Source organism: Dasypus novemcinctus, chromosome 23, assembly GCF_030445035.2.
Source record: "Dasypus novemcinctus isolate mDasNov1 chromosome 23, mDasNov1.1.hap2, whole genome shotgun sequence".
Taxonomy (NCBI): domain Eukaryota; kingdom Metazoa; phylum Chordata; class Mammalia; order Cingulata; family Dasypodidae; genus Dasypus; species Dasypus novemcinctus.
Window position 1 is genome coordinate 14,170,580 of NC_080695.1, and position 12,206 is coordinate 14,182,785.

At 46.4% G+C, this 12,206-nt stretch overlaps 1 protein-coding gene across 2 annotated transcripts; it reads left to right on the forward strand.

Moving 5' to 3' along the window:
* Positions 1-90: 90 nt before the first annotated feature.
* Positions 91-12,059, forward strand: BUD31 (BUD31 homolog). 2 transcript variants are annotated; one of them, XM_004462672.5, is made up of 5 exons: positions 91-293; positions 2,541-2,664; positions 10,082-10,204; positions 10,440-10,606; positions 11,837-12,059. In XM_004462672.5, exons 2-5 carry the CDS (start codon positions 2,571-2,573, stop codon positions 11,885-11,887), a joined length of 435 nt encoding a protein of 144 aa, XP_004462729.1. In that variant the 5' UTR covers positions 91-293; positions 2,541-2,570; the 3' UTR covers positions 11,888-12,059. The 2 variants fall into 2 exon arrangements, with proteins under 2 accessions (XP_004462729.1, XP_023445773.1); XM_023590005.3 differs by lacking the exon at positions 91-293 and adding an exon at positions 384-403.
* Positions 12,060-12,206: the final 147 nt, after the last annotated feature.

Sequence of the window (12,206 nt, forward strand, 5' to 3'; positions counted from 1 at the left end):
CGGCGCCCGAAGCCGGACTGCCCCGCGCGCCGCCTGAGTCCAGGTTCGCCCGCGCGCTGCCGGGCAACAGCGCCCCCAGTCGCCCCGCCCGGGGAGACGCGGCCACCGCCACGGAAGGGAGAGGACAGAGCAACAGAGTCTGCGGAATTTTCTAAAGGCAGTATAGCGGACACCTAAAATGACGCAATGCTCGCGCGTAGCGGGGCGGGGCTCAGCGTAGACCCCATCCTGAATTGATTGAGGGGCGGAAGCCGTCAGTCGAGAAGCGGCGGCAATAGGAGACGCATATTCTGGTGAGTTTTCTCCTCAATGCTCAGGTGCCTTGGCAACGGCCTCGCCCAGGAGTTGGAGGTCTGAGCGACTGGATTAGGACCGTGTCGGACCACTGGACCGGGAGGTCGGAGTGAGTTCCCGGGAGGCGGCGGCGTCTTTGTTGGTTCGGCTGACTGGACGACAGATTTGGGGGCTTTCTTGATACTAGGCTTCTTTTCGTTTCGTTTTCTCCGCCAGGGATGCTTTCTGTCTACATATTGCTTGTTCTTTTAAGCCCGGTTGCGATGCCAGCCTCGCCAGGAACCTTCCCTAGAGCCCGGGGTGTAACGTTTTCCCTTCCTTCTTGTGAGTGCACTCCTACTCCCGTCCGCCCCCGAACGCTCCTACCTGTCTTAAGCCGCCTGGACATCTCTTGATCTGGTTACCTCATTTCTGATACCTCCCCGGAGACGCCTCTCCTGACTCCCAGGGCTCCCGAATTTCTCTAGGTCTTAGGAAAGTGATCATTCTCTTCTCACTGGGGTAGGGACCAGATTCCATCCACCTCTAGCTTCAGCGCAGGGGAGACCCGTGCATAGAGCACTGATTTGGGCATCAGGAGCCCCCAGTCAGAGTCAGATTCCGCTAGATGCGACCCCGATTATTCCTTGGAGCTTGATTCTTCATCTGTAAAGGAGGAGTAAGGCCTCACCGGATTGTTTCGGAGAGTTCAGGAGAAGAGGCTGTGGGGGTGGGAGGGGTGGGGCAGACAGGACTTTGTAAACTGTCAGGTACCTTACAAAAGGGAGAGATTAATTTGTGGGGAGAGTCTGCTGTGCTTAAAATGTAAACACTCATTGGCTGAGTTCTCTTTGCCAGGTAGGAAATACTGTGGTTTGAAAGACACTTTGCATTTCAGATTTGCACTGATCTATTTTATGGGTTTAACCTGAGTTGCTTTTATGTAGCATATTTGTGGTCTAAAAGGGATTTTGGCAATTGGCTAATCCACTGCCCACATGGATTAGTGTGCTCAGATGAGGAGACTGAGGGCGAGAGTGAAAAAATGATCCCCCCAGAGTCACAGAGTGAGTAAATTATTGGGCTGGACAAGAACCCTAGCGTGAAACCAGAGATCTTTTCTATCACACTCTTGTGATGAAGACCTGAAGGGGCTTTGGAGCCTTTTCCTTTTAAACGCTCATTCTCTCAGCTCCCTTAATCATTGTCCTCCTCACACTATATGCTAATTGTCTTTTCACTTGTTTGTCTCCACTGCTTGAATGTCACCTTAGGTGCAGAGGCAGTGTCTTATGCATTGTCCTGTGTCCCGAACACCCAGTATAGGATCAGACTCCCAGTTAATGATAACAGCAGACATCTGTTAAGGACATGTATACAAGACACTTTACATACAATTTTAATGGTCTGCACAGTGAGCCCTATATGTTTTTTCTTTAAGATTTTTATTTATTTCTCTACCCCCCAATCCTTGTCTGCTCTGTGTCTGTTTGCTCTGTATTCTTCTGTGTCTGCTTGTATTCTTGTCAGCGGCACCATGAATCAGTGTCTTTTTTTTTTTTCAAGTTTTTTTGTTTATTTATTTACATCCCCCCCCCATTTGTCTGCTCTCTGTGTCGATTCGCTGTGTTCTTCTGTGACCACTTCTAGCCTTAGCAGCAGCATCAGGAATCTGTGTTTCTTTTTGTTGCATCATCTTGTTGTGTCAGCTCTCCGTGTGTGTGGCGCCATTCCTGGGCAGGCTGCACTTGTTCTTTCACGCTGGGCAGCTCTCCTTACGGGGCGCACTCCTTGCGCATGTCCCCTATGTGGGGGACACCCCTGCGTGGCAGGGCACTCCTTGCACACATCAGCACTATGCATAGGCCAGCTCCACACGGGTCAAGGAGGCCTGGGGTTTGAACCATGGACCTCCCGTGTGGTAGACGGATGCCCTAACCACTGGGCCAAGTCCGCCGCCCACCACACTGGGTTTGAACCCTGGACCTCCCATGTGGTAGGCGGACACTCTGTTAAGCCAAATCTGCTTCCCCTTATATGGTTTTATTATCCCCATTTTACAGTTGGGGAGAGTGAGATTTGGGGCATCAAATAGTTTTCTAAAGGTCACACAACGGGTAAGTGGCAGAACCAGGATTTGAATCTAAACATTCTGAATGTTGAGCCCTTTCTTGTAGCTTTGCTACTCTATACTGCCGTTAGGAATGTGTGCCCAAGTAGTGGATGACAAAGGCCATTGGGAAATTTGAGCTTATTTGTTTCTCCAGATCTCTGCCAGTTAATCGTGTGAAAAGAAAATGCCTAAAGTCAAAAGAAGCCGGAAAGCTCCTCCAGATGGGTGGGAGCTGATTGAGCCAACTCTGGATGAATTAGATCAAAAGATGCGAGAAGGTGAGTGCAGGGGTCCCTGTCTGTGCTTGGTGGGGTGCAGAGGTCATAGGCTTAGGTGTCACCAAGCATAAATGCCAGTATAAAGGGAAGAGGTGGCACCACTGTGGCCCTCTGTCACTGACTTGTTTGCATTGCTTATTAACTCATGGAATACTCTTAAGTGCTCTCATGTAAGATAGCATTAAAGAAAAGGTCCTCAAAAAATTTTGTTTTTTTTCTCCAAATTGAATATAAAACCATATAGATTGAATAGTCACATAGTCTACCTGTAATTATTTACTATTTTGGTTAGAAGTGTATTTAAAATCATATACAATGTATTTACTAGGAAATGCTCTTTTTCATTTTCACATTAATTTTTTTATTGTGGTAACATATTACACAAAATTTTCCATTTTAACCATTTTTAAGTGTATAATTCAGAGATATCAATTGCATTTACAGCATGCTGCCATTACCCCCACCTGTTAGCAAAATACCATCCCAAACAGAACTCTGTCCAATAAGCAGTAACTCCTCATTACTCCCTACACTTGGCCCTTAGCAACCTTTAAGCTACTCTCTGTTTCTGTGACTTTGCTTATTTTAGATATTTCATGTGTGGAATCATACAATATTTGTCCTTTTGTGTGTGTCTTATTTTACCCAGCATAATGCTTTCCAGGTTCATACATGCTGTACCAAGTATCAGAACTTCATTTCTTTTTATGGCCAAATAATATTTCATTGTATATACATGCCACATTTTGTGTTGGATCTGTGGCATCTACCGATGGCCACTTGGGTTTTTTCCACCTTTTGGATATTGTGGATAATGCTGTGTACACTGGTGTACAAATATCTCTTTGAGTGCCTATGTTCAATTCTTTGTGATAAAGAGTATATTTAATGGGTCATATGGTAATTCTTGGTTTAACTTTCTCAAGAACTGCCAAGCTGTTTTCCACAGTAGCTGCACCATTTTACATTCCTACCAATAGTGTTAAAGGGTCCAATTTCTCTGCTTACTTGCCAACACTTATAACAGCCATTCTTGGCAGGTATGAAATAGTATCTCAGTGTGGTTTGATTTGCATTTTCCTGATGGCTAATGATGAGCATCTTCTGCCAATTTTTAAATTGGATTCTTTTTGTTGTTGAGTTGAAGTGTTTCTTTATATATTCTGGACAATAAATTCTTATTGGATATGTGATTTCAAAATATTTCCCCCATTGTGTAGGTTGTCATTTTATTTTCATGGTAAAATCCTTTGATGTACAAAAGTTTTGAATTTTGATGAGGTCTCATTTATTTATCTACTTTTTTCTTTTGTTGCTTGTGCTTTGAGTGTAAAGTCTAAAAGACTGTTGCCTAACACAAGGTTCTGAAATGCTTCCCTACGTTTTCTTTAAGTTGTTTGATAGTTCTGGCTCTTATGTTTAGATCTTTGATCCATTTGAGTTGATTTTTGTTTAGTGTGAGGTAGGGGTTTTCTTTTCTTCTTTTGCAAATGGAGATGCAGTTTTCCCAACACCATTTGTTGTTGAAGAGACTGTTCTCTCCCAATTGAGTGGTCTTTGCCCCTTTGTCAGAAATCATTGGCCATAAATGTGAGGGTTGATTTCTGAGTCTCAATACCAATAATCGTTATATCTGTTCTTGTGTTTTGATTATTGTGGTTCTGGAATAAGTTTTTAAGATTGGGAGTGTGAGTCCTCCAATTTCCTTCTTTTTCAAGACGTCTTTAGCTATTCGGGGATCCCCTACTCTTCCATATAAATTTGATGGTTGGATTTTCTATTTTTGCAAAGAAGGTTGTTGGAATTTTTAAATTTAGGTCTTTGATTTCTTTTAGCCATGTTTGTAGTTTTCTCTACACACCTTCTTTATATCCTTGGTTAGATTTATTTTGGAAGAGGATTGGTATTAATTTTTCTTGGTATGTTTGGTAAAATTCTTCAGTGAAGCTATCTAGTCCTGGGCTTTTCTTTGATGGGTTGTTTTTTATTGATTCAATCTCTTGTTACTGGTCTGTTGGGATCTTCTGTTTCTTTTTGAGTCAGAGTAGATAGTCTGTTTTTAGGAATTAGTGCATTTCACTGAGGTTATCCAATTAGTTGGTGTTCTGTTCATAATATCTTCTTAGAATCCTTTTTATTTCTGTGGTGTTGGTAGTAATGGGACCCCTTTCGTTTCTGATTTTAGTTATTTGCACCCTTTTTTTCTTTGTCAGTCCAGCTAAAGGTTTGTCAATTTCATTGAACTTTTCAAAGAGTAAACTTTTGATTTTGTTGATCTCCATTGTTTTTTTCACCCTCTATTTCATTTATCTCCACTCTCATCTTTATTTCCTTCCTTTTGCTTTCTTTGGGTTTTAAAAGTTTGCTCTTCCTTTTCTAAATCTTACAGTTACAAGGTTAGGTCTCTAAGTTTCAGGTCTTTCTTCTTAATGTAAGCACTTAGAGCTATAAATTTCCCTCTCAGTATTGCATTTGCCTATATCTCATAAGCTTTGGTATGCATGTTTTCATTTTCACTTGCCTTGAGATAGTTGCTAATTTCCCTTGTGATTTCTTCTTGGACCCATTGGTTATTTAAGAGTGTGTTAATTGCCACATATTTGTAAATTTTCCAGTTATGCCTATTTTTTTTTTTTTAAGATTTTTATTTATCCCCCTCTCCATGTTGTCTCTGTTTGCTCTCTCCTCTCTGTTCATTTTCTTTTTAGGAGGCACTGGGAACCAAACCCAGGACCTCCCATGTGGGGATGGAGGTACCCAATCACTTGAGCCACCTCTGCTCCCTGTCCTTTGTGTGTCCCATTGTGTTTCCTCGCTGTGTCTCTTCATTGCATCAGTCGCTGTGCCAGCCCATCGCATCAGCTTGCTGTCTTGCTGGTCTTCCTCAGGAGGCACCAGTAACCGAACCCAGGACCTCCCATGTGGTAGGCCCAGCTGCTTGAGCCACATCCATTTCCTTATTACTGATTTACTGATTTCTTGCTTCAGTCCATTGTGGTCAGAGAAGGTACAATGTATGATTTCAATATTTTTAAATTTATTCAGACTTGTCTTGTGAAGTAACATGTCTATTCTGTAGAATGATCCAGAGTGGGAGTTGGGGAATCAAAAGCCTCTGCACTGGTCCCGCAGGACCATCAGACAGGTCAAAATGCATCACCACAGTATTTATTTTTAATTAGAGAAGTTGTGAGTTTACAAAACAATCAGGCGGAACATACAGGATTCCCAGACATCAGTCCACCACCACCATCTTGCACTGTTGTGGAATATTTGTTAAAATTGATAAAAGAACATCAAAATATTACTGCTAACATAGTCCACAGCTTACGTTGGGTGTATTTTCCCCTAAACCCTATTGTTAACGCCATGTATTGGTATCGTACATCTGTTATAGTTTATGAAAGAACACTCTCATATTTGTACTGTTGACTACAGGAGTCTAAAAACAAGGTCCATATTAGCCCCCTGGCACTGGGGATGCATCCACTGTGCCCACAGCTGCTGCTGTGCTGAGGATTGGAGGATGAGGGGTGGGCAAAATTGCCACAACACTCTCTTACCAAAATTCAGCTGCCCTTCATTAAGCAGTCCCTGGTTGCTGTACATTGAGTTAGATTCCGGAGTTCCCTATTGGCCCCCACCAGTGTGTGGTTTCAGTGGAGGAACTGATTCATTAAGCACCTGCTCCATTTTCTGCGATGTGGCTCACGTCGTCGTGTTTTCATTGCCTTTCATGCTTGTGACGTGCAGGCAGGGTTGAGTGCTTTGCTCTTCACCGCTTGACTTTTCTCCTTCCAGGGCCTTGCCCTCCTCCATCCCTCAGCCCCCATAATCTCTGTTTCAAGTTCCCACTCTGATCATTTCTCCAAAATCCCCACTGATGCTGCTGATTCTTCCCTCCCAGAGCCTACAAGCCATTGGCCCCCAAGACGTCTTCACTGCCCACCACCCCCTCCTGTCCTCACTCCTTCCTTACCCAGCGCAGATGCTGTGGTTCATCTTAATCACGCCCTTCAGATACTCCTAGCTCCTTTGCTCTGTCACCTGGCAAAACCCCAACCCTAATAAAATCTGAGTCACCTTATTCCCATCTGCATCCAGGTGGTTGACCTTGGCTGGAGAAAAACACAGGCCCTCTGTGCACAGGGCTCACTTTAAATGCATTTCTCCTAATCTCAGGTGGGCCCTTGGGCTGCCCAGCGTTCTCCACTGCCTCCTTGGTGCCTTTTCCTCACCTCCTCTTCCTCTCCACTGCTGCCCTTCCTCTTTCACTGGGAAAACAAAAGCCTCAGAAGGGAAGCACCCTTACTCCCACCTCTGCCCACCCACCTGCATCCCAGGAAGGCTCAGAGTCTGCCTTCTCATGCTAATGGGAACAAACCACCCTGCTCCAGCAATGTGTTCCCATTTCCAGCAAGACTTCAGCAGAAGTTGTGTCCCTCTCTCTTCTCCTAAGCATTCCAGCCAGGCAGCTGAGCACCTGCCTTCACCCTGCCCAGCACAGCCCAGCGTCTTGTCCTGGCCTCCTTTATGTGGCCCATCACCAGCATTTAGCCCACTTGCCCACCTGCTTCTCGGAACACTGCCCTCCCTCCCTCTCGATCCCTCTAGCCTCACCACTCCCCTCTTCATCTCCTCCACTGGCTCCTCCCCATTTTCTTGACAGCTGATTGGTCAGTGAACAGCCTTCAGGCCTGAAGTCTGCCCTCTCCCCTCAGTGGTCCTATCGAGTCACGTAGCTTTCCATATTCTCCACACATACATGGCCCCACCTGCCTCCAGTGGTCTCCTTGGGCCTTGACTCAACTCCAGGCTCATTTACCAATGCCTGTTGGTGTCTCCTTGAATATCTAAACATATGCCAAACTCACCTGGTCCAGAACTGAACTCATTTACCCACCCCAAAACTGCTTCCCGGGAGCAGATGTGGCTCAAGTGGTTAAGCGCCTGCTTCCCACCTCAGGCCATAAACCACTCTTGACCCCCCATCTCTTTCATACTTCATATCCAAGCATCCAAATTACCCACAGTCCTCAAAAAGGGGGTAGAATGGAGTGGGACTATTTCACACATCAGTAAGACTTGAGACATATCAAATATAACCAAATTCATGTCTGCATGCTACTTGGGTCTTGATTCAAACACACCACTTGTCCAGAGGCATTTTTGAGGCAGACATTGAAAACTGAACCTGCACTGTGTGAGGTGCTAAGTAATATGCAACCTTATTGGATGGGTATTCGTGGCATGGATATTTTTAAAGCCCTTAATGTGATAGAGACACATGCTTAAGTATTTATAAATGAGATGTGATGCCTGGCATTTGTATTAAAATATTCCAGTCCTTCAAAGTAGGGGAAACTAGATAAAAATGGCTTGAATTGTTGAAGCTGGATGATAGTTCTTGGAGGTTCATTGTACTGTTTTCTATACTTTTGTGTACGTTTGAAGTTTACCATAATAAAATGTTAGAAAACCTTATGTATCTCAAATCTGACTGTTCTTCAAGCATTGACTCCCCACCTCTCTTCTGGATTACTGTGCTAGTCTCCTGCTTCTTTTCCTGCAGCAGCCTGGGGGGGGAGAGTTTTAAACCCTAAATCAGGTTATATCACTGTCTACACAGAATCTCCAGTGGCTTCCCATCAGAGCAAAACCCAGAGTCCTTCCATAGTCTTCTCGGTCCACGCCCTGCCTCCCCCTTGAGCTCTGCCCCCCACATGTACTCTCCCTTACTCTGTACCCAGTCACATTACTGTTCCTCTATCCCAGGTACAGTCCTGCCTCAGGGCCTTTGCATTTGCTGTTTATTCTTGCTGGTAAGCATAGACAGCCCTCCTTTTCTTTTCTTTTTTTAATTATTATTTTTAAAAATTACATTAAAAAAATATGAGATCCCATTCAACCCCACCGCCCCCACCCCCCCTCCCCCCACAGCAACACACTCTCCCATCATTGTGACACATCCATTGCACCTGGTAGCCCTCCTTTTCTTAAGCTCTCAGATGCCTCCTGCCTCCTTACCACAGTGGCCTCCTCACCACCGCCTTCCGTGTTTTCTTTTTCTCTGCGCGGGTTAGCAGCTCCACCAGGGGCTGACCTGCTGCGTTCCCCTGGGATGCGGTGCCCTGTGGGAGTGCTCCTGGGTCTCCTGAACTGCTGTGCTCTTAAGAGTGAGCTTGTGCACCTAGAGCAGGGCCCCCCAACAGCGCACAGTAGCCCCTGCTGTGGAGCTCATGTCCTTACCCCCTGCGGGTCAGAGTCCTGTTTGCTGACCCGAGTTCTAAGCCTGAGTAACAGAAAGGCTTGGAAGTTGGAGAAATGGAGGTGTAGTTTGCCTGATCACTCCTCACCTTTCTCTGCCCTAAAAACTGAGAGGTGGTAAAAAGAAACTGCTAAAAGAAAAAGAAACGCCGTGTGGCAGCTGTGAACTGCTATCTTACCTGTAATACGTGTTGAAAGGACAGTAGTTCATGCAGACCCACTGTGCTAACATCTTTCAGACGTTTCAAATTTTTATTTTTTTTTTCTTTTCCTTTTCCTAAAAGGGCTTTTGTTTGGAAATGATATTAGATGTAACAAAAATGATTATTAGGAGGTGAGCCTGGAATTACCTTTGAAATTATGTTGTACAAATAGGTCTGGAAGGATAAAGAACAGGGTGTTAATAGGTTATTTTGTATGATTTTTAATAATAACGATAGGAACCATATGCTGCAAAATTCACCCTTTTAAAGTTGCCACTTATAGTTTTCAGTATATTCAGGGTTGTGCAACCATTACCAGTCAACCCCAAAAAGAAATCCCATACCAATAGCAGTCACTCCCCCCTGCCCCTTCCCTTGGCAAGCACTGATTCTTTTCTGACACTCTGGATATTTCCTAGAAATGGAATCCTGTAATATGTGGCCTTGTGTGTCTGACTGCTTTCACCCAGCTTAATGTTCTCAAGGTCCATGCATGTCGCTGCACAGATCAGTTCTTATTCCTGAATAACATTCCACTGTGTAGACTTTTTACTGCATTTCATGTGTGTTCATCAGCTGATGGGCAGCTGGGTTGTTTCTGCTTTGGGTTATTGTGAGCAGTGCTGCTGTGAACCTTCATGTACAGGTTTGTGTGTGGACATGTGCTTTCAGTTCTCTTGGGTCTGTACCGAGCCGTGGACTTCCTGGGCCATTGGGTAATTCTGTGTTTAACTTTTCTAAGAAACGCCCACCTGTTACCCACAGGTGCTGCACCACTAGCAGTGTTTGAGGGTTCCAGTTTCCCCATCCTCACTACTGCTGGTTATGGTCTGTTTTTACTATCACAGAAGTATTTATTCTTTATTCCTAGTTATTAAGAAATAGCACCATATTCTACATAGACTAACCCTAACCCCCAAAACATACACATGCCTTTTTCTCCCCAGCTGAGACAGAACCTCACGAAGGAAAGAGGAAAGTGGAATCTCTGTGGCCCATCTTCAGGATCCACCACCAGAAGACGCGCTACATCTTTGACCTCTTCTACAAGCGGAAAGCCATAAGCAGAGGTAATGCACCAAGTTCTCTCTCCACATCTGGAACTTGAGTAGCTTTCAGATTTAAGTAATGCTCTTTTTCCTTTCAACCTTAGCAAGCGTCATGACTTCTTAGCACTGAAATAGTAGGGTGGGGGCGGGGGTGCACAGCGTTGGACATTGTTTTTAATGAAGGGTGGTGCCAGGCCCAGGGAAGGGGAAGGCTTGCTCCACGGTGGTCTGATGCCCTCTCCCTGCCTTCTGACAGAGCTCTATGAATACTGCATTAGAGAAGGCTATGCAGATAAAAACCTGATTGCAAAATGGAAGAAGCAGGGCTATGAGAACCTGTGCTGCCTGCGCTGCATCCAGACTCGGGACACCAACTTTGGAACCAACTGCATCTGCCGGGTTCCCAAAAGCAAGCTGGAAGTGGTACGTGTTCCCTCCTGAATGGCCGGTGATTGAGTGTGATGGTATTTCCAGTTCTGAGGTCTGCCCTCACTGACTCTCAGGGATTTTATGTTGTCCTCTTGTGCTGCAATGGAGTTTTGTCACTGTCCTGCCGGGCAGCCCTCCTGTGAGCAAGTCACTAGGGCAGGGACAGTGTTTGTAGTGAGGGGCCAGCCACCACACCACCCCCAAGCGAGTTAGTGACCTCCCTTTGAACTTGATTCCTCCCCTATAAGATGGAGACCCACAGAGACCCACCTCAGTGGTAAGCAGGGTCAGTCAGAAACAGGTAGACTGCCCCTGCCCTGCCCTTCCCAAGGCCTTCTGCTTGCCACGCTGACACTTGAGTGTAGTTACCACTCACCCTATCAGAAGTTTCTGTTCCAGAACCAGACTGGGGCACCTCAGGAGTGGTGCTGGGTCCACAGCAGCAGCATTCAGGGCACCAGTCTCAGAAACGGGGCAGGAGTGGCTGGGGTGCTGCCTCCAGTGGCCAACAGTGCAGCCCCCTGGCTGGCAGTGGTACCACCTGGGAGGCCAGCTTGCCCCTCTCCTGCCAGGCCTTCCGGCACTCACAGGTGCCTCATTGCTGGGCACTAGATGGGAGTGATTACAGATGGGGAACGGGGGCTCCCACCAGCTGCTCGCTCTCAGATCCCAGATGAACCCCACAGCAGTGGCCCCTCACTGCAGTCTGGGAAGCTTGTGGGCAGGGGCTGCCTCCGAGGGACAGTTAATGGTATTGGCTCTCTGGCAGGGGCAGGAAGGGGACAGCAGAGCAGCAGAAGTCCCACTCTGAATGCCCCAGAAGCCAAAATAGAGCTTGGCTTCGAATTAGTTGGGTTTCATCACAGGACCTTGTTTGCTTAGAGGAGGGTCTTGTACCTCCAAAAGCTACTGCTGTGTGCCAGTCCCCCTTCCGTCCTGCCCCTGAGCAGCAGCAACAGACCCAGCTCCTTCGAGGGCATGTCATGCTCACTCACTGAGCCCAACTGTGAGACTTAGTCACAATTTGGGGGGTGACAGGGCAAGTGTGCATAGTCGAGTTTGCATAAGTTTAAATGCACACATAGATGTGACTTCAGTTTTCACAGGGAACTGACTTTTCCCCACCCAGATTGGTCCTGGCACTGAGGGGTTTCCCGGATGTCCTGGAGAGGGCGGGGTGTGCTTGTGGGGGTGTGCCCTGCCTCACCAGGTCCACTGTTGCAGGGCCGGATCATCGAGTGCACGCACTGTGGCTGCAGGGGCTGCTCTGGCTGAGGCCCAGACTCAACTTCACAGACGCGGGCCTTCTGTGTGCCCATTTTCTGGGAGCCACTTTCCTCGGCAGGTGGGCCTGCCCTGGCCACAATTGGACCGTGGGTTCTACAGATGAAAGTTTTGGGGTTTATCAGCTATGATTTGTAAAAAATAAAACCGTTAGCTTTCCTGGGCCCTGTATTCATTCTTTCACAGAGCAGGAGCAGGAGCAGCAGCATCTGGCAGAGTGCCAGGCCCTGGAGACAAATGTCCCCCTGTGTAGGTGCTGTGTGACTGAGCCAGCTCATGGGCTTCCCTTTAATGACTCGTGAAGGAGCTG